This window comes from Protopterus annectens, chromosome 2.part0 (assembly GCF_019279795.1).
Source record: "Protopterus annectens isolate FY-2018-M chromosome 2.part0, PAN1.0, whole genome shotgun sequence".
Classification (NCBI taxonomy): Eukaryota; Metazoa; Chordata; order Ceratodontiformes; family Protopteridae; genus Protopterus; species Protopterus annectens.
Window position 1 is genome coordinate 29,450,941 of NC_056728.1, and position 27,947 is coordinate 29,478,887.

The 27,947-nt window shown below is 35.6% G+C and overlaps 1 protein-coding gene across 1 annotated transcript; it reads left to right on the forward strand.

Annotated features, from left to right (window-relative positions):
- Nucleotides 1–27,254, forward strand: LOC122793697 (nmrA-like family domain-containing protein 1). The gene is made up of 4 exons (XM_044061915.1): nt 1–255; nt 11,209–11,458; nt 18,680–18,870; nt 26,889–27,254. The coding sequence occupies exons 1-4, from the start codon at nt 1–3 to the stop codon at nt 27,066–27,068; spliced, it is 876 nt and encodes a 291-aa protein (XP_043917850.1). The 3' UTR covers nt 27,069–27,254.
- The last annotated feature ends 693 nt before the right edge of the window (nt 27,255–27,947 follow it).

The window sequence follows — 27,947 nt, forward strand, 5'->3', positions numbered from 1 at the left end:
ATGCCTTTGTTTTCAGGACTACAAGGCGGAGCTGTTACACGAGGCCTTCTAGCACATTCTAGTTTTAAGGTTAAAGCTGTGACCAGAGACCCAAACAAACCCTCTTCAAAGGCACTTGAAAAACTTGGAGCTGAGGTTGTGAAGGGAGATTTGGATGACAGAGCAGTGGTTGAGTCCATTCTAAAAGGATCATATGGAGCTTTCTTTGTTACCAACTTCTTTGATCATTTCAGCAAGGAAAAAGAAGTCAAGCAGGTAAATGTGTATTTATTTCAGATAAATTCTGTTAAGATGGTTAAAAACATTTTCACTTAAAAAGTATAACCAAGACTAATGATGTTTAGAAAGCTGTTGATGCCACAAAGTCATCTGTGACAATTATGACAGTTTCATACCAACATAGTCGTACCTACATTGTTGTTAAACAAGCTTGTAGCTTGTGCCAATATGAACAGTTGAACCTAATCTGTTGCAGAACATTTCACCAGGAAACACTGCACTGTAAAATACTGAATTAGTTAACCTGATAATGTATGCAACTGACTTTAGCAGAAACAGGCATTTTTGTATGGGAGACAAGCATTCCCTGCTTATCCTATAACCCACACCTCTAAATATACTGACTGCCAGATCATGCAAGTTTGATGGGTGAAGAGAAACGTCCTACTCCCTCAGTTGTCTAATATCATATACTGCAAATATCTGACTAAATTTAGGACTTGATAAAAATGTTTGTCTGTTCTTGTCTCATGTTTAACAGGTGCATTCTTACCCATCTGTCCTAACCCCTCAGTCACGGTATACAATTTTTCATTATCCATGTAAGTACCAAGAGTCTTTTTGAATTCTGATAGTGAAAGGATAAATAAAGCCAGGTTATTCCATAGTTTTACCAACATTTAGTGGGAATTCTGTAAATCTCCTGTCAACAGAAGCCTTTTACCCTTAACACCACTTACCTCTATTCCTATACCCTCCACCTCTTCCATTCTCACTGCCTGTCTTCTCTTTGTAGCCATTGGCTGCTTGGATGCTTCTCCAGGTGGTAGCTGGGTCAGCAGGATAGGTTACACCTTATGTTCATGCCAGTTATACACAGGAAGTCCCATACGACTGGATTCATTCCACAGTCAAATTCCTCCCAGAAGGTTACTTATACTGGAATAACACAGGGGACACTGCCACAGGCTCATACCATTTATCCAAAGCAGGCAATTTAAGAATGGAATCCCCTTCAGTGAGATTCAACCCAGGACACCACTCAATCTAGGTTAAGACTGGGGACACTAAAGGAGTACATATTATCTGCATATATAACCTGCTTCATGCACATATATGATTGCCACACGTATGAGAGATGCAAAGACACTCACAGTAGTAACCTCAAAAGTAATTAATGATAAAGAGTATCTGGTCTCAGAAGTTAAATGCTTTAGTTACAAAAACTTTTTGAAAAAAATATTTTATAGTTCTTTCTGTGAAATGGCCAGGTCCCTGTACGGAGGAAAGAGGGCTGAAGAAGGGATACATGTGAGTTTATAATGATTTATCTAAGACACTTTCCATCTAATCACAAATCAACTAAAAATGTTTCTAATGCACATTTAATCTAAAACACATTCAGTCAAACCACAGCATACCTAAAACTTAATATATAGCAAATGCTTCTTCCAAACTTATTTTTTGCAGGGGAATGTCCCCCTGCAACCCTCCCCTAATTAAATATTCTAACTACACAGTTGCACAACCATGGAGAAAAGAGAAAACTCTCACATAATGATTCACTGGTGCATAAACACCAAACAATTGAAATGTAACATAATGTTGGACATTAGCAAGGCACAAATACTGATTAGCACTAATTTGCATTGTAATTTCAATGATCAAAAAACACACACCAGCAGTCATTTTCTGAACCTTACAAACTTTACTATCAACTGTTATTCAGTCATTTGTGTTTTAGACAAACTGTGTTTTAGATCAATTTTGACACTTTTTTGTAGATAAAATGTACTACACACACACACACACACACACACACACACACACACACACACATATATATATATATATATATATATATATATATATATATAGAGAGAGAGAGAGAGAGAGAGCTGTGGGTAGCACAGGGTTTCCTAATGTTTTGTGTGGATTGATCATGACAGTGTGAGAGAGGTGATGGAGAAGCTAACATCTCCATAGCAGTTTGTCTCTCTCTATTTTTTTTTTTGTCTGAACAGTCAGATGTAAGAAACTCTAATTGTTGGCATTTTTGACTTACAGAAATTCTTAGTAATTTACCAGAAAATCAAAAATTTTACAAACGATAAGACAAAAATATGAGAGAAACCAGAGATGTTCTGCATAACTCTGGAGAGATGATGGCTAAGGTTATCATCAGTACAATTGATCATAGCACCAGTAACCATATCTTTCAACTGTCCAGAATTTTGCAAAACGTTCCTAATTTCTCTCATATTTTGCTCTTAAAATGTTAAGGATGGCCTTACTGAGCATATCCCAGTAAAATGTCCAGCCGTTCAACAATACTTAAGCAGTCAGAAATCTTTCTATTAGTATATAATTGATTTGCATTCGGCACACTGATTGGGCTTTTGGACTGCGGTGGTGGTGCTGCGGTAGCGTTGTCGCCTCACAGTATGACGTTGTCCTGTTCGATTCTCAGCTAGAGCGTCTTCTGTGTGGAGACCTGCATGTATGGGCGTACCTTCATTGAAGGTTGTGCATCAGAGCTGGCAACTCGGCATGTAAAAATCTACTGCCAATCATAAGCGGACCGGAGTTCCGCTGTGGCGACCCCTAACCGGGAAAAGCCGAAAGACACAACAACACTGATTGGGCTTTTGATGAAAGTGCATATTTTTGAATAGTAATGATCCTTTATTGTATAATATCTGTTTAGTCATGATTGCTTGACTAGCTATTCCAGTGAAATTTGCAACCTTCCCCCAAGGTTACATGACTTCGAAGGATACTATATTAAAGATGAACATAGAGGGGACTTTACATAGGTGGTCTGGGAACTTCCCTCCACTTCAAATAGTACAACTAAGTAACTATTTTATTAAATAACAAAAGAAACTTCCACAGCTCTGAGAAGAAAAACAGAAGCACAAACTGATAATCGAGCACTTTCATTCTTTATTATATACAAGAACGTCTTCAGAATGTCTGATCTAGTATTGCACCTCTATAAAAACACTGAGGAAATGCAATGAAATAATCAATTCTCCTATTGGTAAAAGCAAAAGACCCTTACCTGCAATAAAACTAAATGGTGACCGATCTGAGGGGTAAAATATCAGGTGTGACTCACAAAAATCACAGTGTGAGCACACTTAAGCAAATTAGCTATACCAATGCGGTGCATACTTCAAAGTAAGATTATCATTTAAACCAGGTTTAATTTCAGCCACTAAAAGTAGTTGCCATCTAAGCTCTTTAACTTCAAGTAAAGCACTGTAGTCACCAAAAACACATCAATTTGTTCCAACAGAATAACTCTAAACATCTTGAAATCAATACAAAAATCAACATGCTTCCGTAATGTACTTTTGGGATCTTTGTGCCTGACTGCCGTGCAATGTTCCTTCATTCTATTTGAAAGTTTGCGGCTAGTTTTTCCTATATAATAGAATCAGCAGGTGTCACAGATGCTGGCATAAATGACATTGCAACTGTTACAATCAAAATATTTGGCATATTTAATAGTCAGGTTACAGTGTGTAAAAGTATATGTTTTCCCTCTTAAAATATATTTACAACAAATACATTTACCACATCTAAACATGCCCACTGGTTTAACAGTATTGTCCTCACTGTTAATAATAGTGCTGTTAGTAAGGAAAGGAGGGTCTCTGTTCTCAAAGGAGAAACGTAAAATTTTGTTTCTCTTATATGAAAACATCGGGTTACTACCCAAAGTTTTGCTCTAGTCCATACAACTTGAGAAAAACTTCCAGTTTGCATTTATAATATGTTTTATAACATACATTTCACAGCTAATGGGAATCGAGAAACTTGAGCAATGGTTATCTTGAACAGAGTCCTTCATACTATTAGGTGTAAAACCAAATTTTAGTATAGGTTTGAATTTAGAGTTCCTGGCTGCCATGACTTCATTAGCAATCCGCTCTATTAAAGTCATAGGATAATGTCTTTGAAAAAAGAGTTGTTTCAGAACAGCAGATTCCTGTATAAAAGGAATTGTCCTCACTAACAATATGTGAGAGTCTTATGAACTGGCCCCGTACAACATTTACCTTCATGAAGTATGGGTGTTGGCTCATGAAGTCCAAAAAGTTGTTTCTATAGGTTTCTTTTCTGTGTATGGTAGACATGAAACTGTTACCTACCTGGTCAATGGTAATGGTGGTGTCCGAGAAGGAGACAGTGTCTCTATACAACAAACTGTAAAAAGCTGATGCTTTTTGAAAGAGTCTGCATAAAGATGTCAAGTTCCTGTCTTGTTCCAACCCAAGCAAAAATACATTGTCAATATATTGATGATATCAATGTGTGTTGTTAAATCCAGGCAAGTGAATAAGTGTCTCACCTAACCAGGTTTAAAACTAAGTTTGCGTATGCTGGGGTCATCTTAGACCCCATAGCAACACCTTTAATTTGCTGATATATTTTTGAGTTGAAGTGGAAAAAGTTGTTACATTGTACTGCAAAAATAAGTTTATTTAATGTATCTATTTTTCTTTGTGTAAAACCAGTATATTTTTTCAGGTACAACTGCACAAATTCTAACCCCTCTGCAAGCAGTATGTTAGTTTGATGAATGTCCCCTTGGCTCTATTGGTCTCAAGTTTAATGTAGCATATAGATCCACAAGTAGTTACTCGGCTTGCAGTCCAGGAAACAGTTAAGGAGCCTAGCCATATTTCCAGTTGTCCCCAAGCACTATCTGGTTAAGTGACTTAATCAAGGTCACACAGTAAGCAAATGAGGGTTGAGGGAATCAAACCCTGTACCACAGGAACTACAGCTTGCAGTCTTAACTCTCTGCACCAACTGCCATCAAAAATTTAAGTCATACAGAGTATTTACCTTGGTTTGGATTTGAATCACAAGCATCTATGTTTACCTAACCATTGACTGCTGCAATCTTGCATGAGCTAATTATACAGATATGTACAGTTAAATCTAAGAAGGTATTGATAACGGGTCATTGTTCCACTGAACTCAACTGTGATCAGACCAATCACTAAGTACAACACACCCTTTGCAAAGCTCATCCCTAACCATATTCAAATGTAACTTGGACCAATGGATGTGAAATTGTAAATTTGCCCCTGATTTGGCAGCTACGTCCCTAATGGACAAGAGCAGCCTGTGAACGACTGACGTGTACAAGCCTATATTGTAACTGTAAAATTCCTTGGGATAGTGAGACATGTTATCAATATTTTGGTAAATATGGGGTAAGGTTGTCTAAGCTTAAAGTGGCTCTTGGGCCAATAGCCTAGTAATCACCTATAAACCTAAAAGAAACAGGTAGCCCAAAAAAGAAGCCAGCAAGTAAAGTCTACTGCCAGTGTGAACTTTCTAAAATGCAAACTTACTTGCTGTGAAGTGAAATTCATGCATAGTATTTTGTAGCCAATAAATTATGTCAGAGGAAAAACAATTAAAAACTAAACAAGAACTACAAAAAAATTATCGGAATAAAACTCATTTGCTGGATCAAATAAGCAGGTTTAAAATACCTCTTAAAACTAGTGAGCAATAAGGACATTCACAAGCACACAGGTACAAGATTTTAAAGCTGCAATCATTGATAAGAAAAAGAACAGTCACTTGAAGACTGAAGCTGCATACTCAAACCTCCAACAGTCCACCCCCCCCCCCGGGTAGATAAGCATAGGGCAGCAGTAGGCCAATACCAGGCCAGTAGCTCTTTAAGGCAGAAATATCTTAGTCATGGCTTCAGTGTTTGCAAGTCCCATGCCATCCAGTAAAATTCAAGTTCCGCTTGTGATTTAATACACTTATTGGTGTTAAATAAAACATAGTAAATAATTTCTGATATTATACCTTCTACAGCATTTTCAGTTGTTTAATGTTTAAGCTTATTCCTGTATATTTGCTTTATATTATAACGTTTAATTCTTGATTACTACCATATATCTGCTGTACCGTACATTATTCAGATTGATTCTTTTCTTCAATGTGTTGTCAGGTTGTCTTAGTAACTCTAAGTGATGCTTTGTCTTATTTACTGTATATAATTTGTCTTACTTACAGTTTATAATTTACATTTTCTTGATCAACTGTACTTGCCACATTGTCCCAGGTCATGACTAAAAAGAGTACTTGGACCAGCTCACTTACCGGGTTAACAAACTTAGTAAGCAAATAAGTAAATAGGTCTCAGTCCCTTTGCTTTAATTACTGCTTGGAAGACTTGCTCATTAGCCTCTCCTGTACGGCAGGCTAAGGAGAAAGGACATGCAGTACACTGGTCTTTGCTAAGTGGCTATGTGTCATCATATTGCCTCCCCCCAACCAAAAAAAAGGCTGTTTCTTGCAAAATTTCACCCTCCGTATGTGTGTCAGCACTGCCTTCATATGCTGAATCCTTACAGTGGTCCAGTGCCCAGGTAACCCTGCCATGCTCATTTTCGAACCATTTCAGAAGCCACTATGTGTTTTTCAGTCTTGTAAATTACAATAACTATATAATTCCAGAAGCTTATGAAACGGGTCTATATCATAACATCGAAAGGTACAAATCTCGAACAGCTGAAATATTGAAATTGACATTTATCAAAATCACTTTTGTGGGGGGGTGTACCCCCACATCCCCCGCTAATTATTGCACTACAGTGAGGAAAGGGCAAAATTCCCGATCTTCACTGTACTGCAATCTCACAAAAAACAAATCGATGAACGGCAATTTCGATATTTCAGCCGTTTGAGATTTGTTCCTTTCGATGTTATGATATAGACCCTTTGAAACAGTATGTAACAGCAATTGGAAATTAACTCTATGGCATACCTCTCAACTGTTACAAATGTTAGCGCATCATTTTCCTTTACATTTAAGAAGTTTATAACACACATCCAATTTTTCTGTTTTTTTTTCTATCAACTTTCTAAATTAATAGCATTGGTAATAAAAGGTGTCTCTGGGCGGCCACGGTGGTGCAGCAGTTAGCGTTGCCACCTCACAGCAAGAGGTTCTCCAGTTCAATCCTTGGCTGGGGTACCTTCTGTGCAGCGTCTGCATGTCCTCCCTGTGATCACATGGCTTTCCTCCGGGTGCTCCAGTTTCCTCCCACATCCCAAAGACATGCTGTAGGTGGTTTGGACACTCTAAATTGGCCCTAGGCATGAGTGCGTGCATATGTATGCCTTCTGTGAAAGGTTGGGCGCTGAGCTGGCAACTCAACACTATAAAAACTCCACTGCCAATCATGAGTGGATAGGTGATCCGCTGTGGTGACCCGTAACCGGGAAAAGCCGAAAGAAGAAGAATAAGGTAATAAAAGGTGTCTCTAATTTGGATCTATTTTCCCTAATTACTTTTGCATTGATGCTAATTTTGGGGATAAATGGTTGACAGCTATGTAAGGTGGTATTGCATAAAACAAAGAATAACTCGGTGGTGGTAGGTGAAAAGCTTTACATCTGCAACCTTATAAAAATCCATCAGTGTTAGATAAAGTGCTACCAATATCTGACAGAGAACTCAAAATGTATGAATAACAGTTCATATCATGATGACAGTGAAGATCTTGAAGCAGTATCCCTTTACTGTTACAATCTGTTACTCACAAGTAATACATACTAAACACAGGTGTGACTCATTAAGATCACACCCACTGCATTACGTATGAGAAATACAAACACTGACATCTTCACTTATATACAAATGTTGACATTAGAAATGTGTGGGGAGGAGGGAGCTGCACCTGGTCGGCAGCAGACTACGTCAGTACACATTACCTGAATTGATGTACATGTCACACACATAGAGGGCCCAACCTTCCAGTGAAACACAGGCTTGCAAAGTTTTACCTGCACTTTCTTAAATAAAGGGTGAAACAGAGGTCTGAACTGCACAATGTCCTTCTAAGAAGAAGGAAGTTGCATTACATTACAAACTTTACTGTTTAAGTAACTACTTGCTGTTTTGAGATGAAAAAGACTGCCTTTTTTCCCCCCTTCAAGCTGCCCAGGTTTCAGTGCTTACCTGTAAACATATACTTGTAGCATGTTCTAAAGTATTTAAGCAATGTAATACAAGTCATTCCAACAAAAGCCTTTCCAATTATGTCTTTCCACATGAGGCACTCCAACCAGGAAGCAAAAAATAAATAACACCTCTATTGCATCTCACGCAGTTAAGAACTGGGTGATAATGGTGACTATATACTAGACAAATAGACACACAATAAAACCATGTTCTTATTTTTAGAGCTATCCTGGTTTTGGTTTTGAAGTTCCTTTTTGGTTAATCACCAAAGGAAAACACATGCAACAAACTGTACCTTTTTAAGAGGGTCACAAACTTTTACCAAAACAAGAATTAATTTTAAAACTTTATATAGTTGAAATTGCTGATTTTGTAATCATATGTTTGAAAAAGGTACACTTTATCAAAGGTTAACAGAAAGCTTCTATACAACAGTATTAACAATTCAGTTGTTGTACAGGATATAAGTTAACAAGCAACATCCAGGACAACCATGAGTTTCTTTAGTATCAGTTCTGTACTGTAACTATTACTGAATACACACTATTTCAGCCTGGTGTATAAAGCATGCTGTAGTCTGGATACAGTAAATATTTATAGCCCTGAGCTGCCTGCATGCTATCCCCTAGGTGGTAACATGTCTGTAATGTGCATGGCAACCTGAACCAAACATCTGATAACCATGAGGTGGTATACGTCCCTGATATTCCACTATCATGAAGTATCCATGGCTGATATTTCACCAGCACGAGGTATCCATGCCAGATATCTCACCAGCATGAGGTATACATGCTTGATATCTCACCAGCATGAGGTGTCCATGCCTGATATCTCACCAGCATGAGGTATCCATGTCTGATATCTCACCAGCATGAGGTATCCATGCCTGATATCTCACCAGCATGAGGTATCCATGCCTGATATCTCACCAGTAAGGTGAAACTACAAGTCACATAATATTTAGTCAGGTTGCAAAGGCAGGGAGGGTTTCAACTGTTTAAGACAGGTGAGCACAGAAAGATATAACTAGAGTTTCAGTAAGTTAGTAAATACTATGTAATTTCTCCTGATCCTGGCAAATTTAAAACATTTCTTAAGTCTGGCATGCTACACACCATGCTCCACTGGAGTTTCTAAGAAAAAAGATATTTTTCAGTACATAGGTTTAACAATAGGTTCAATGCAATTAATTTAATCTCAAACATTGTTTATACATATGCATTCATATGTGTGTGTGTGTGTGTGTGTGTGTGTGTGTGTGTGTGTGTGTGTGTGTGTGTGTGTGTGTGTGTGTATATATATATATATATATATATATATATATATATATATATATATAGGGTCTACATTAGAAGAACAAAAGATCAAAATCGCGAACAATCTAAAGAGTGAAAATGCCGGACCTCAAATTCCTTATTGTGGGGGGCTGCGCCCCTCACACCCGCTGCTAAATATATATTCCAACTCCGAGATCGCACTACAGTGAGGAAAGGGCAAATATTCCGATCTTCACTGTACTGCTATCTAACAAAAAGCACTTCGAGGTCCAGCGTTTTTGCTCTTTAGAGCATTCGTGATTTTGATCTTTCATTCTTCTATTATAGACCCTATATATATATATATATATATATATATATATATATATATATATATATATAAATATATATATTGGTTTATGATCAAAATGAGGAAATGCAGTTTAACAAAAGCAGGTTGGTCGAACATGTGCTCTACCAATGCCTGTAACGTCAAACTGAAAAATATATGACTTCATATTAGTGAAAGTGAGTAGACATTCACTAATATAAAGTCGACATTTTGAATTGAGATTACAGTACAGGAAATCCTTTTCCTCACTGTAGTGCAGTCTCAGAGTTGGTATATATAATATGCAGGTGGGATGTTGCCCCCCTGAAAAATGTTAACATTAACACGGAATTTGACATTGGAACCTCCGGTCTTCAAATGTCGATTGCCATGGTTACCATTTCTGACATTTGTGGTAATTCAGTATTGCCAAAGTCAGATAAACAAGTTGGTAATTTTGTTGAAAACTGTTTTCATTTTCAACATTTTGATAGTAAACCATATATTTCTATCTATCTATCTATCTATATATCTATATCTATCTATATCTCTCTCTCTCTCTCTATATATATATATATATATATATATATATATATATATATATATATATATATATATACACACACACACACACACACACACACACACACACACACACACTCACACACACACGCACACACACACACATATATGTATAAAGGTTTACCAGGAATGAAGGCAATTTGTAACATCATATAGCAAAAAAGGGGGGCTGGCCGTATACTTTGCAATACTGCAATTAATTGAGCCTGTGGCTTATTCTAGGTGTCATTTATATTATTTTTTACATCTGCAATATTAGAAGTTTAACTGAAAAAAAACAAACAGTCACGCTTTTACAGTTTGTGTTAGGATGCTTGTTATGCTTGCAAGACTAAATTTTATGGTGAATTGTATAGCCTTAGTCTTGAGAAAATCAGATGGTTTACATTTTGTAGTCCTCTTCTTGGTGTTGATGTTAATTCTTGCATTGTAAATGTCTGTGATTTAGTGATCTTTTCATAAATGTTCTAGTAAAAAAGCCTGTTAATTGTTTTTGAGGTACGTTCTGGGTTTTCCATGTTTCCAGGATAAGTAGAGTGTTGTTTAGTGCCGTAAGTGGTGAATGGTGCATCATCAAAGTAAAGCTTCCTCTTAACATGTACAAGTAAGTCAGTGAAGTATGACATAATCTTGCTTCCAATTCAGAACAATTAACGTTGTACTTCGGAGACAGTGTTGTAAATTATGACATGGGATTTACTAACAGGTATCAGTCAGATAGGGAGATAGCCATATGAAGAGAAATAAAAAAAAAGATTATTAATTAAAATGCTGACATCTGTTACTTATGTTTTTCTTGTTTTCAACAGGGTAAAATGCTGGCAGATATATCTAAGGAGCTCGGCTTAAAGCATGTTATCTTCAGTGGTGTGGAAAATGTCAATAAAATAACAGGCGGTAAACTTGAGGTTCTACATTTCGATGGAAAAGGAGAGGTAGAAGAGTATTTCTGGGAACAAAAAGTACCCATGACCAGTGTCAGGATTGCTGCTTACTATGAAAATTTCTTATCCACGTGGAAGCCAGTGAAGGCAATTGATGGAAACTACTATGTACTGGGTAAGGAAAAGGCTTAGACAATACTGGCAGTCATACAGAATGGGAATAAACTTGAACAAAATCATATGAAAGGAGCATTTTCTTTAATAATTTAACAATTGTGTTACTTTTTTCTCATAATAATGTGATAAAGGTTTAAAAATATGTGCATAAGGAAAGCAGATGTTTTAACTGTTGCACTTGGTGGTCAGGAATTCTGAGGTACAATCTATTGCTTGTGCACCATTTTTCATACATTCCTCTGCCCACAGCTTCCCAGTATAAGTTGTTTCCAGAGAAACATGTGAAAGGGGATTTTGTTGCCTTGTTATAATGCAGTATAAGGCATTCTAGGGGCAACTAGAGTAGCCAGATGTCATTCGCTAGATCAAAACTCTAGCAGAGGTATCTGTACTAGCAGCAGTGTTAGCTTTTTTATGTTTTTAAACTGTACTCCTGCATCAGAAACTGTGTCACCCATGAAAGAGTTTAATAAACCTTAAAAATGATAAGCACTTTTGTCTTTTGATTCACTAAGGAATTCTTCAGATAAAATATCCAAAAACATGCAGCCATATAATTTTACTCATATAAATCACGTCAAATGTCATCCTATCAGCAACCTATCAAATCTCAATAAAAATGCTCCAAATAAAAATCTGTATACCAATAAAACAATAAAAACAATTAATATAAAATATATATCATCATGTCTTGTAAAGATGTGTTAATAAGGTATAAAAGTAATAATGTAAAACAATTAAGTTAATACTATACATTAAACTCACATATAAACCGTACTAGTGAAAAACGTAATAATAAAAAAATGTATATTTCTCTTAAACATCCATTAATGTCAATTGCAACAACCCATTCAAAGAGGTCTTATCATTAAGCCCTGGGGAGGATGTCACTTTCAACTTCATTTGCTAATAAAGTTCTTTATTTTCAATAATAGCACCCCAGCTACCTTCCAGCACAGGGATAGGAACTTTCTCTACTATATAAATAAAAATGTATTAAAACCTATACATCAAATAGAATGCTTAAGTAGTGCATTACTAGAATCTTGAGTTTTAATACCATAGTAATGTTTATATATCCTGGTCCTTAACTGCCTGTCAGCTTTACCAACATAAAAATTATCACAAGAAATGCACAAAGTAATGTAAACTACCTGAGTAGTCATACAATTACATTTAAAATTATTTATAATACTTCTAGGATATGTTTTAACTATAATATTTATTTTGTCATATGTAGACCTACTATGAGAACATATGCCGCAATTCACCATACTCTATTGCTGATTTTGCTTATATGGTCTTTCAACAATATTCTTCATGTTCCTACCTCATTTATAAACAAACTTCGTGGTGCCAAGATCCCCAACTGCTCCATCAGCAAACTCTTTAACTAAATTCCAATTTTAATAACAAGTTTTTAACTTGCTCACTCTTATTCGTGTATGCTAACACCATTGTTTTATCAAACCCATTACCCCTATCTAAAACTGTTTTGGTGGTTATTGTCCTTTCCTTTAAAATTGTACAATATCTACTATTCCTTTCACTTAATACACTGTTCTTAATATTATGGATCAGTTTTTCAGGATATCCCCTTTCAATAAACATACCCCATACCTTTTTACATTTTCTCAGAAACATAAATTATTAAATGTTATTTATTTATTTATTTAAGTGAAATATGTATATTTTATTATTACATTTTTCACTAGTACATTTTATATCTGTGTTTAATGTATAGTATTACATATTTCTTTTACTTTTTTACTTGCATATTTTATTAATATATCATTACAGAACACTGATGATGATATATGTTTATATTACTTGTTTTTATTGTTTTATTGGTATATATGTATATATTTATATTTAAATGGAGCATTTGTATTAAAATTTGATAAATCAAGTTAGGTTATGGATTGGACAAATCTTGACATGTGATTTATATGAGTAGACCTATAAGTCTGCTTCTTTTTGTATATTTTTTTTTCCAAAAAATATTTTATTATTCTACCATAGTGTATACATATAAGTTTGATCCATGTAGGTTAGAATCTTTATAAAAAACAACAAAAAACAGATCAATCATGGAAATGTAGAAGTCTAAAACAAGTAAATATAACACAAAATTCAAACAAACTGTATACAATATATATATATATATATATATATATATATATATATACCTCAATAAATCCTCATATTGCTTTCATTACTGAGTCGTGGTGGTCGTTTTCCAGTTTGTCTCTCCACTTGTGTTTCTTGTTTGGGAACACGACCTTTGGACTTAAGTGGTGTTTTTGTATTTGATATATATATATATATATATATATATATATATATATATATATATATATATATATATATATATATATATATCAAGTGCTACATGAACATCTTGATAAAAACAAAATTATATTACAAAGTCACAAGAAGAGAGAGCTATGAAATATTGACCTAAAAGATCCTTATTAATAAAAGAACGTAAGTTTCAATATCTAACTACCATCCTATTTTATTCTTTTAATATGTGTTCAAGAAAAAGTTTCCAATATTTCTGATAATAAGGCATTTATTAGTATTATTTGTTATAAGTTTATGAGAGAATACATATTTAATTGCCACATTTCTGAATCCTTTCCAAGAAAGTTTAGAGCTGTCTAGCCAATTCTGTGTTACATAAAGTTTAACTAATGTAAAAAGAGTAATAAAGATATGCAATTTTTGCTTAAGTAGTTCTTGATCAGTGATATGAAGAATGCCAAACTCCCACAACACTGATTTTTCATAACCCATTTTTTTTAACCTTACCTTAAGAGAGCACCAGAGATTATGTGCACATTTACACTACCATAGAATATGCTACAAATCAGCATTTTTTATATATTTTATCTGAAGAAGTCCTTAGTGTCGCAAAGGACAAAAACACTTATCGTTTTTAAGTTTTAGTAAATTCTTTTGTTGGTGACATCATTTCTAGCATTGTTTTTCTTTTTTGTTTGTTTGTCTTATTCAGTTCTGGCCAGAATTTGATTATTTGGTTAAATTGTACTCTGAATACATGTTGCCCACTATGTGCATAGTTAAAAGGTTGCTGCTTGCACTTCAACCTCATAAATGGCATCAGGAAAGATATTTCATTTAGCTTCTTAAAGAAAGATGAGCTAACCACTTAACATATCACTTTCAGCAGATGGGGAAAGTACTAGGAAAAAAAATGAAACTTACAGTAACAGTGCAATGATTTTATAATATCAGTCATCTTTCTTTCTTTGATTAATTTTCCAAGTAAGGGTCACACGGGAGATGGAGCCTATGCTGATACTCATTTGGTGCCAGGCAGAAAAACTATGCCTGTAAAAGGTGCCAGCCCATCAAAGGATGTACTTGTGTGCGCACGCACACACACGCACACACACACATGCACACAAGCACACACGCACATATGCACACACACACACACACATGCAAACACATACACGTACATACAAGCACACTAACATTCAAGTTGTAATAAGATTTTAAAGTTATTAGGAAATGAATAGCAAGGTATTTGTTTTAATTTTAGCTGCAGGTTATAGAAGACCACTGGGAGAGAATAAGGAATGATCTCTGAGGGTATTTGTTAGAAAGGAGAGTTGTTTAAATCTGTGTGGAATGCCAGTAATAAGTATGTCAATATCAAATGAGTTTTTGGAATCAAGGTTAGGTCTAGTTCCATCATTAATAAGCTATACAAGGTTTTATGAACAGAGTAGTTTACCTCTGATAGATGAGTTCCAACTTACATTAGTATCACCAGAGATGATTAATGTGACTTTTTTAGTTATGGCCATTATTTGTTGTAAGACAGTTTGTAAAATAAGCATTTTAGCTGGGGGAGGAATACATACAGTAGCCGAAAAAGAATTTAGTGTAGCCTCGACTCATTAACTGAATCAGAATCATTAACTGCATCAGAGTCCATTTAGGATCACAGACGTGGAAGCTGTTACATTTAGCAACGAGAGTTGGACAGGAAAAGAATAATCAAAATAAGTATGTCCTTAGTTAACATACTGAAACGGGCTGTATCCAAAGAGTCTGTGCAGCAAAAATAGTCCTATTTCTTTAAGGGAGTTGGAAGGGTGTAGTAAAATGAGGTGTAGTGCAGCTGTTATAAGTTAAGGATGTGGGGACAGGGTGACTGGGAAACCAGAAGCAGGAGAAGAGTAAAGTGGAACACCAGTCAATAAACCAGCAGTAGCCAGTCAGTGCACTGACATACACTGTCAGTCTCTGCTTTCATCAGATTGATACAAAGAAGACTGTACCATAAGTATGAGTTGTTCACACAACTGAAATACCTATCACAGTGCAATAGTCTAAAGTCAATAAGATAAAATAAGGCATGGAAAACAAGAAGGAAATGGAATAAAGGCAAGCTATTCTCAGTTTTGTTCGGTCATTTGTTTATCATTACAATAACAAATGAAGCAGAAGTCCTAAGATACTGCCTGAAGAGATGCAAGACAGTTGTTTAAATTAGCAAAGATAGCAGATAAAATTTATGTACAGTAACCCAAAAGGTTTAAACCCACCTGCCTGGCTAAGGAGTGTGGCAGCAAAATAAGTGTGTTAGTTGAGCTCATTGTTTTTCATTCTGAAATCCTGAACGACTACCCCCAGGGCACTGTACCTTATACACGCTTACAATTTACTTCATTCCCTCTTATTCTGATTACCTGCATGATTTCTGCACTTTGTAGAACTACAATGATGTCTATGGATCAAGCCAGCAGTACTCAACAGTGTTTTTTTTTTCACTTTTCCTGCAGTGGGACTGTGAAGTTTGCTTACATAAGTTAGAGGATGCAGGGAGAACCAAGTACCCCACCATCAGGGTAAAATGCCATTATAATTTCTCAAATCACATAATCTAATCAAGCCATAAGCTCCCACTCGCTGACACCTTCCTTATTTCCCCTACTTTACCATCTTTTTTCTTTAAACTCTTATACTAATGCACTGCTAAAGTACTTCAAACTCTAGTTCTGTGTCAAATGTAGTCTCAGCTATCTATATAACCCTCTGTTAAAAAGATATAAGTTGCATGAAACTGTATGTACTGATGCAATGCATATTTTATAAACCTGTTCAACTGTCTCTATAACTCTGTAAAAAATGTATATATATATATATATATATATATATATATATATATATATGTGTGTGTGTGTGTGTGTGTTTATCTCTATTACAGTTTATAAAACCTGTATATTCTCAACAACTGTATAATTTTATGTATATATATATATATATATATATATATATATATATATATATATATATATATATATACATATACACATAGGTACTAGGCTATCGGTCCTAGGGCCTGTACAAGCATAGCCATAACAATTCCCTGGTTATTTCTTCCCACAATATTTACTTCCCTGGACCTCTGTCTATCAGGGCAACTGACATGATCCCCGGGGTGAATTTCCTATCTCCCATCCAATTGTCAAGGTTCCTTTTGAAGAGGGCCAAAGAGACACTCTGCTTGACATGTATGGGCAGTCTATTCCAGAGTCTGGAGAGTCTCTGGGTCAGGAACCTATCCCTCCGGCATGTTTTGTTCATTGTGATGACAAGGTTTAGATCCCTGTAGTATGTGTCTCTGAGGGATTGGGATTTCTTTAAGTGTAGCATGTCCAACAGCTCTGGGTTTGACATGGCCTATCACTGTAAATGTCAAACCTTAATGCTTTCACAGGCTGAGACTGAAAATGGTAATTTGTAATCAGTGTTCAAACCCAATTAACAAATTTAAATAAAATAAAATAATTTCTACAATAAGATAGATAGATAGATAGATAGATAGATAGATAGATAGATAGACAGATAGATAGATAGATAGCTATTGATATATGGACACATATATAAATATGGGTTCCTGTCATTTGGTTAAATATTTTTTTCTAAAGTCAATTAATCTAAGAGAAAAGGTTGAAAGTCAATTTAACTGAATGGCATTTTGGCTGAACTGCAATTTCAGTGAATGTGGCAGAAGTAGGAATATGTGGAAGTGTATGCAGAAGCTTGTGGTTACCTATCCTTAATCACTGGCTGATGTGGTTTATATGCAGTGGCAGAGATTCCCTGTGTATGGCATTTTTACCTTTCTGCACAGTTGTGCAACTATGGAGTTAGTATGTTAAAGTAAGTGGGTCTGGGGAGTGCATGGGGATTGACCTGCAAAACCCTGTTTTTGAAGAGTGTTCTTTGTGTTTTTAATTGTATCATGTTTCAGTTATTTTATATCAGATTAAATTGTTTTTCAGAGAAATCAACTTTCAATTATTCAGAATGCGTGAGTTTCTTTAGACAAAAATGTCATTCATCCAATTTACCTCTAATCATAATTTCAACAGCAGCTGGCATCATGTCACTTCTTTTATGACAAACATACATAGCAAGTGCCACAGAGATCTTCTCTACTAACCTGTGACTTATCTCAGCCTTGGCATTTGCTTAGGAACCTGGATGTATCTATTAAGGAACTTAATTCATTTCTAGAACTGCTCAAAAACTCAAATTCATTCCCCCAGCCTCCTAAGATGCAAATGTTATTGCTTATGTTTTGGCTTTTATTTGTAAATGCAGGCATGCTGCTTACCATTTTAACTCGGTAATATTGTCATTCTGTTACTACATGTAGCCAGCTACCCCATTCAGCTTGCCTTCTAACTACTCCATCCTAGATTACTGTTACATCCAGTGTCTCTCTGTTAAATTTCTGCTTTTAAGTTGTTCACATCTACCTTTAGCATTTAGCCTAAAAGCATGGAAAATATTTTTTTGACTTTCATCCCATTAAATACGCTTTGTCACATCAACAACTTTGCTTGCAACCTGCTGGAATTGGTTCTACTAGTTTCCCTTATTTAACAAAACTCTGTTACAGGATGCCTCCTTCGTGCAGTATGATATTCCACGTAAATGCTTACTTAGATGGCTTACTACTGATTCCAAGATGCACCAGTAGCTTTAAATGCAATTTGTCTGAAAAATGTATAAATAAATAAACAATTCTATGCAATCAGCTTTTTAGTATTCATTTGCCTGAAAAGAGTTTGTACTGCAATTATGTTGTTTCATTACTAGTAAATAGGAATGCAACCCATTGTATCCAATACTAAGTAATATGCATTTCCTTTTATTATCTTTTTTTCAGCAATCCCAATGGGAGATGTTCCACTGGATGGAATATCTGTAGCAGACATTGGCCCAGCAATAGCCAATATCCTGGACCACCCTTCTGAGTACATTGGGAAATGGGTTGGTTTAAGTGCTGAAGCCCTTACTATAGAACAGTATGCCAGTGTCTTGTCAAAGCACATGGGGAAAACAGTGAAGGATGCCAAGGTAAGATTTAGTACATGTAACAAACATTAACCATTCGAGACACTACATCCAGGTGCATCTGCAGTTATCTCCTACTGCTCCTCTAGGCGTCAAATAGTACTTGCTTATACTTGCATTAATAATTCCAAAACTATGCTACATACATTTCAGAATATTTTATCTTTAAGCATACATGATGGCAAACACAACTGTATTGATATTTGACCTCTGTCTATTTTTAAAGGCTCAGGCCACACCCACTTACTTTTAGGTACACACTCAAAAAAAGGTTAAATGAGTTGCTGAAACTTGTGTTTGCTGTCAGAGCTTAGACTAGTTAATTTGTCCACTTACTCAGTGTTTAGGTGTTTTGACAGTTCCCTTGATTTGTAGTTTCTAGGCTCTCAGTACATCCTGTTCCTATGGTGGACAAAGTGGCTTATGTTCACCCCCGAAGAGAAAAGCTGCCCAGAGCAGCTTGTAGACTAGGACAGACAGAAGGATTAACTGGTTTACATATAAGGAAGGCTGAAGTTTTGTAGTATCTCATGATCCAACTTGAAGCACCTGTGGCCATGGAGTATCTATACTGAGATAGTCAGTACTCAGGAGATGGCCATAACAGGGGCACAGGAACATACACCACTGCACTCCACCCATTACACAACAGCATAGATGTGAGGCTTAGAAAGAAAAACATAAATATAAACCTCATACCTGATAAATAATATCAAGCTGCCAGGTTTTCAGCCACCTGAGTAATGCTGTTCTTCACTGATATGTGTGAAAAAGAGAAGTCTTGTCTTCTCCAACAATTGTTTTATACAATCATGGCCTTCATCTAGTTTGTAGGGCACAGAAGTAAGATAAAGAAAAAATGGAATTGGAGCAGGCAGCCTATATATATAATATAACATATATATATATATATATATATATATATATATATATATATATATATATATATATATATATATAGTCACACATACATGCCCATGCCAGCATGCACATACATATATAATATAAATCTAGAATAGTTTCCTTGCCATTCCTTAAATGCCTCTCTTTTTTAACCGGTAGGTAGGAAAGCACCAGTGTTGTATTTTTACTTCATTGCCTTGCATTTTTATCTTAGTTTTTATTGGTGCATGATCTGAAATAGTTACTGGATGTGTGTCAAAGAAGTAAATGCACATGTTCCTGTGAAGTACAATTCTATCTAGTCTAGCCCAGTTATTATACTTTGGGAAATAATATGTAAATTCTTTCCAAGTTCCTATTACTGAATTCACATCTTCCATAGCAAATATTTTCATAAATTTCTTCAGAAATATACCTTCTTTTGTTATATTTCCCTTCCAGGTCCCCAGATACATCCTCACTGTTGCAGATCAAGTCCCAGTCCCCACCTGTAAGTATTATTCCCTGTTGAAAGATGATTATTTCTCCCAACATTTTCCTAAATGCCATAATAGTAGTTTTTGGTGGAATGTAAACACATGCCATTGTAATCCTCCTCCCTCGCCAATAGCTCCTTACTACTATAAATCCACCATTTTTGTCTTTTTTTTCTCCTTATCTATTACTATTGGAGCCCCTCTAGCAATTAGTATAATTACTCCTTTTTCTTTTGTCCCTGATATTCTGCCAAATATCCAATATTTAAATGTTTTTAAGATTTCACCTAGATTTAAAAATAAATTTTCTGATTGGAAGAAAGCTTGGTTGTTAGTACTGGCAATATCCTAGGGCCCACTGGACAAGGGAGCTTTTTAATTAAAAAAATAAATTACAAGTCTTCTTTAAGAATATCCACTGCATCTGTGCATGCAATGCAGATTTACATCTCTGCATGCATCTTAAGACGTTCCTGCTACAGAATAAAACTGACAAGACAGATGATCGTTCCATCTGTGTGTGTGTGTGTGTGTGTGTGTGTGTGTGTGTGTGTGTGTGTGTGTGTGTGTGTGTGTGTGTGTGTGTGTGTGTGTGTGTGTGTGTGTGTGTGGATGTGTCTGTGTGAAATGCCCAAGTTAGGGATGGTGGCAAGTTAGTTAATTTGCACATGCTCAAACCATGTACCTCATTTACAGGAGACAAGAACTTGAATTCTCTATACAAACTACATGACAACTCAAAAAATATGAGTTTCAGTGATTTTCAAGGACCTGTGAGCTTCAGTGCATTTTCAAGGAATTTTGAGCTTCAAAGGAAGATAAGTTATTGTTGCTCATACTGAGCCTGTTTTCAATGTACAATGTCACTGTTTGCGCTAGAGAATTTGAAAGCATTGTTAGTAGCACAACAGGTGACATACTTGCCTTAGATGCAGAAATCTGTGGGTTTTGCATACACACCATGCAGATGTTGTACTTTAAGGGGGGTGGGGGTGCTGCAGTCCTGAGTGTGTCCTCCTTTGGATGAGCTACCTAGTAACTATGAACCTGTTGTCAGTTCGGCATCCTTTCCCCATTGCAATATTATCAGGTTATCATTTTTTTTAATCTAACTTATGCAATTTATTCTTCAAGGGCAACAGAGACTGAATTTGTAGATGAAACATTAAAATATAAAGTTGTTTGTCAACAGCAACTTCTTCATTAGTTACAAATATCTTTGATGTTTTAATGTGGAATTATTCAGATGGCTTTTACTTCTGCAGAGATTGTGCATATTGACTGATATTGGATTATAATGACAGAAGCTTTAGTGGCCTTGTATGACTGAAATGTACTGAATGGGCAGTTTTGTCAATATTGGTTCATACATTTTGTTTCATTGCTTACTGGAAAAATATTTAAAACTACAAATTTAAAACACACTAACAAGTGGTGCTGTATTATACTAGGAATATAATTTAATACAGTCAGGAAGGTAAATCAAAGAACATATGCATACATATATGCATGGTCTTAAAAATGTGTTGAAGGGGCCTATGGTTTGAAAACAGCCCAAAGGTAAACTTAATCCACCACTGTCCAAGATGCAATTTCTTTGAATGTGGGTTTCAGTGCCATTTCAATGAATGTGAGCTTCAAGGGCGGAGAAGTTTACTGTTCCTGCTAAGTCTGTTTTTATAGTGAAATTTTATTGTTTTGTTTAGCAAATGGACATCGGTGTTTGTGCTATAAAAATTGAAATAGAAGTTTTAAATTAAACCCAAATATCTGTAATTATTGTAGAAGTAAAGAAGAAAATAGTGTGTACACTGAGAGGTCTGAACACTGTTTATGGTAACTAGGGAGAAATCGCCAAGTAATGTGACACTGGAATGGCAGGGGGGGTGGCTTGGGGCTGCTGCATTTTGGGGGGTACCTGCTGCTGTGGGCAGCTGCTACGTGTGTGTGTGTGTGTGTGTGTGTGTGTGTGTGTGTGTGTGTGTGTGTGTGTGTGTGTGTGTGTGTGTGTGTGTGTGTGTGTGTGTGTGTGTGTGTGTGTGTGTGTGTGTGTTTGTATGTAAATGCAGTCTGATGAAAATAATGCAATCTGATTCCATGGCCATTAAATATTAATCAGTCAAACATCTACACCTAATAGAAGCTATAGCAGGTTACATAAGCCAAGACTTGATAAGCAAATCAAAGTCAAGAAAGTTTGCCAATCCAAATCAAAGGCCCGTGCTTACATCATCTTAAATTTTCATTTGTCAGCTGACAGCTGTCAACTGTCAGATGTCATTGATCAGTGAAACAAAGCCAAATTCCCAAAAGAAACATCAGAGAAAAGTAGGCCCAGCCACTCAAAAACAGTCAGAGCAAAAGTGGAAAAAGATTAACCGTGAAAGCCTTGAGCACATAAAATTGGAAGATTCTCAGAACAACAGAAAAGAGAGGAAAACATTAATCAGCATTTTAAATCATCACAGTGAATGGAAAGAATGATAAGTCAACTATAATTGACTCAATCTATAAAAAACAAATAAAAATAAATAAAAGGAAGATTTTGTAAAAACTTAAGATTCAACAGAGATTGACTTCAGGGTTAGGTAACCAACTGCTATTTTCTTGCTCTTTATAATTCCTGTAATAAATCACTTATAGTATCTGCCTTGCATGCACATTGAGAATGCTGGCTATTATATTTCAATAACAGCCTTTGATACTTCAGAATGATGTTTTCTTTTTCCCAAAGTGCCTCTATAGTTTCCTTTTTCCTTCTGTTATTTGTGATAACAGATATCTTTTCATCATACATTTTTGTCCAGCAAACTTCTGTTGTTCTGTTTACAAGCTGCTCTAACTTCATTTTTCTTCTTCTTCTGAAGTACTCTTTACAGTTGTTTGGCTCTATCCACCAGCCTATTTCTCTCTCGCTCTCTCTCTGTCTCTGACTTTCTGTTTTTACATTCTCTTTACAATCCATAGTCGAGTCTCACCAATGTTTATCAAACATTCCCATAAATTATATAAAAATATGCTCATTAAATTGCTCTTTTCAAAGTATTCCATTAATGAGTAAGCCAGATGTGTTTATATCCTGTTGCTTTTTTCAACATGCAGTTCTATTTCCAATAGGTTATGAGCTCTTTTTCTACACCTATTACTATTTTAATATGCTGTTATCATGTACTAGCTGTTTTTATGCTAGGTAGTAATGTTGCAGACATCCAAAAACAGCTGCTGTTACTGAGTGTTTCATGTTGTTCACACAGAAAAGCTGTAAACAGTGATATACACAAGCTGCTATACTGCCACAAAATTTGACATTTGGGCCCACTTTTTCTTTCAGTTGCATTCAAGTATTTTTTGAAGATGCTGTTTGCTGTCTTTCGTGCAGTCAGTTATCCACAGAAGTGTCAGATACAAATTGCGTCTAATATGTTATCACAGTTCATATTTCAGTCTGTTCATTTCTTTTTCACCATTTTCATTCATGCTTGAATTCAGACTGCAATATTTTTTTTTAATTCACTGATTCACCACTGATCAGTATTAACAGTGTCAACTTTGATGTCTATTAACACTCCCACTCAATCTGGACATTATTAAATTCTTAATGTGCCAGAAATTTTAATCTGTGTTTAAGAAATGACAGTAAATCTTTTCTAGGTCAGCACATCTCTCTTGAACTTTCATAAGATTATGTTACATTGCTAATGGTATACTGAGTGTCAGGTAAAGCTCTCAGTAAAACCTCCACCACCATGTGGCAGCACTCTGATACTAATAATTCTGCAGTGGTGTTTGGTTCTCTCTCTTTTGACAACAATCTTCTGTCATCACCATTGGCATTAATGACAGTGAATAGATACAAGTGTTCCATTCAGTCTTTTGGTATATCATGCCTAAGGCTAGCTTATGTTTTTTTTATTCAAAGCTTGTTGGAGATCTAGGTTCCTAACACAGTTCCTAGTCTATGGAATAAGTTATCCCTACAGGTCAAATAAAGTATTACATTGACTTCGGTAAAAGGTAGTCTTGATGACTGCATGGGTGTACACAAATTTATACTAGCATTGCCGTGTACAGCTCTGCTTGATTTGGAAAGTATCGACTATTAACTGCTTGAAAAGGGACGTATGAATTTTAAGTGTGAACACTTAAAGTCGTATATATAGCTTGGCATCTTATGGTCTTCATGACCACTCATCTACTATTGTTCTTGTGTTCTATTGAAGAAAATCTGAGGATGATGACCAGTGTCATCTCTTTATGAAAAGAAATAAAAACAGGATCTCTTGGCAGTCTGCAAGTTATATGCTTTCTCACATAAGACATAAGAGTGAATTGAGAAATAAAAGAAGGATTGCAGAGAAGCTGAAAGAGATACTTAAAGTTAGCAGACCTAGAAAATAGGACATCAGAAATCCCATGCATTTACACAAGGTCCCATACATTTAGACTGTTAACTCTCACAACATAAGATATTATCCAGCATTTAGCTGTGTGATTTCAGATCTAAGACAAGTAACCTTGCAGTGCTGCCCTTATAAAGACTGTACGGAAGTCACACTCAGACTATAGTATGCGTACAGGCTATGGTACAAACGTTGTCTTGGCTTGGTAGAACTTTCCTAGTTACTAAGTAACAATGAACAACAGAGTAAGCCATCCATATTGAGATGCATTAAGTTTCAATTTGCATCCTACAACAGCAACAACCATCACATACCACATGTTGTACAATCCATATTTAATTCTGTTGTCAAACATTGTTACTATTTATTATTATAATATGAGTTATTAATTTCAAAAAATAATAAAAGAAATTTACAATGAAAAATCCATCTGTTTGAAACAAGACTCCATCAGATAAGACAAAAAGTTCATCTCATTGCTTTTATATTAAACCATTGTACAATTGCAACTTTACTATTCATACTATTGGTTGAACGTATGATGAATGATGAATGATGAATTGTATAAAGTAGTAGGGAAAGAACCTATATTTTCATTCAAAACAGGAAGGAATTTTAAAAGAATATTCGGACAGACAGTGTCAGTAGAGAATTACACAAGAAGGCAACTAGTTCATGTGGGAATTGCAAACAATGCTCCCACATCATTAAGGAAGACAGCATACGTTTAACTAATAGTATGAATAGTAAAGTTTGGTTTTGTAAGGGCAACTGCAATACTAAAATGGTTGTTTATCTGGCCACCTGTGTAGAATGTATGAACATTTTAATGATATTAAAAATAAAAAAGATAAAAGTGCATTGTACAAACATACTCTTGAATGTACTACCCCTCCGAGTGAAGGTTTTAAATTTGGGATTATAGACATTGTCAAGTTTAATCCTAGGGGGGGAGATTTTAAAAATATATTACTTAACAGGGAATTGAAATGGCAACTGAGGCTTAGATCTGATGTTTTCCCTGGTTTAAATGAGTACATAACAATAAAGCCGGTGCTAATAGCAAAGGCATTTGAAGCATAAACATCAAATATTAAGTATGCACTGTACTTGATTTTTAAACACAGTTTTAATATATAGTTTTTATAATATATTCAACATAATACATAAGGATGTTATTTTTAATATTTTAAGAAATATACATGTATGTATTATGAAACTTCTATTTATTTAGGACTTCTGGGTCTTTAAAAAGTTAATTGCAATTGTACAATGGTTTAATATAAAAGCAATGAGATGATTTTTTTTGTCTTATCTGATAAAGTCTTGTTGTTAGGAGGAAAGTGCTCAACTTCTGTTTGCTTTAATGGTTAATTAAATTAGTGCAATATCATAATTGACAGTCACATGCTTCTTTTGCATGGGCTTGGTGCTACCTCAATTTGTTTTTGGTTATATCTCTGATTTCATACATAAATAAAAAATGTGGGAGATTCACCATTCTCAGCTTAGTAACTGCATTTTATATCCCATGTCTTTGTGATATAAAATGAGATCCTTTAAAGTCTATGACCTTGGAACTTTAAGGCATATTTGGCAATACTAGTGACCCCATATAGACTTATAATTCTTTTGCACCACAAAGGTGTGTTTAGAGTTGGCTCCATAGCACAGAAGCATGAACCCATGACTGCAGATCAGGCAACCCAGGACTGACTATTGAGGCACGGAGGAAATACAGAGGGAGGACGGGAGTGAGTAGTTATCTCAGATTCACCCATCTTGTGGGGAAGGAGACAGCAAGGCCTATTGCTGTACTAATATCTAGTATACTGTAGGTACACCAGCAGCATTTAGCATACCTAGTATTGTACAGTGATAGCCAGAGTAACACATTTCCTGAGGAGCAGTATGATGAGTTGACCCCTTCAGTTCCTGTGCAGAATCATTTGTTAGAGCACATAAAGAAAACCCTAAGGGCTGCCTGGGTGACAGCCTTTAGTAACTGTCATTTACCCTACGGGTAATGACTTGGACAAATGAGTCATGGAAGTGCTGATAGTTGGCAGACAGTGTAAAGAAAAAGTATATATTAAAAAAGAAATACTCTGACACTACAGTCTTTATATTCATTCAAAAATGAATACACAATCAGTTTGGAATGTACATTATTACATTAGAATGTTGACTGCAAATCTGCTATAAATGTTACAAAGCTTACTGACACTATTGTTTTTAATAGATCACCATGGAAGCTTATGAAAAACTTGGATTTCCAGGAGCTGAGGAGTTAGCTAATATGTTCCGATTTAACTTGACAAGACCACAACGTGATGTTTCGTTAACTCACAAGCTAATTCCAAATGTCCGAACCTTTGATAAGTTTATTGCTGATAATAAAGAAGCTTTCAAACACCTTTAAATTTTTATTATGATGTCACTCATGGTTTGAATGAATAACTGTCACTGTTACTTGCCATGTGATATATGTGCCATGGCTGTTTTTTGGTTATAGCATAAATCAAAAAGTGCATTTTTTTTACATAAGATATATGTTTTTTTAAAAAAACTGTTTGCTAAGAAAGTAAATAAAATGTTTTACTGATATGGACTATTAAAGTGTTGTTTCTGCTTGACCCATTTACTGTCCAATTCCATAGTGCCACAGTTTAAATCAGAACACATGTGGTGGCTTTCTTTTAGGTATTAACTAACACAATACATATTACAGATCATATTGAAGACTGTTTATGTAACACTGCTAATATTATGGAGTTCTGTGTCACAAACAATGGTTACACATGGGCAGCGAATAACTTAAGGAGGGTTCAATACCATATACAGCTCGAGTGTTGTAAAATGACTGAAGCTTCATTCAAAACAAATTGCACTGGTGGAAGAAACTGATTAGGCTTACTTTGTCCCTTTAATGTAGCAGCCAGAGCCATTATGGTGCAGTAACAAGCTCCACACACACACACACACACACACACACACACACACACACACACACACACACACACACACACACACACGCACACACACACACACACACACACACACACACACACGCACACGCACACGCACACACACACACACACACACACACACACACACACACACACACACACAGATCTGCCCTTTCCAATTGCTTACATGAATATACGTCATCACCTTGCTTGATCTGTACTACACATCTCACTGCACCACCATCATATTCCTTAGATCAGCCATCTGCACAAAGAAGTGGTTCTTCATCGCCTTAGTTTTGAGATAGTTTCTAGAAATATACATTTATAAT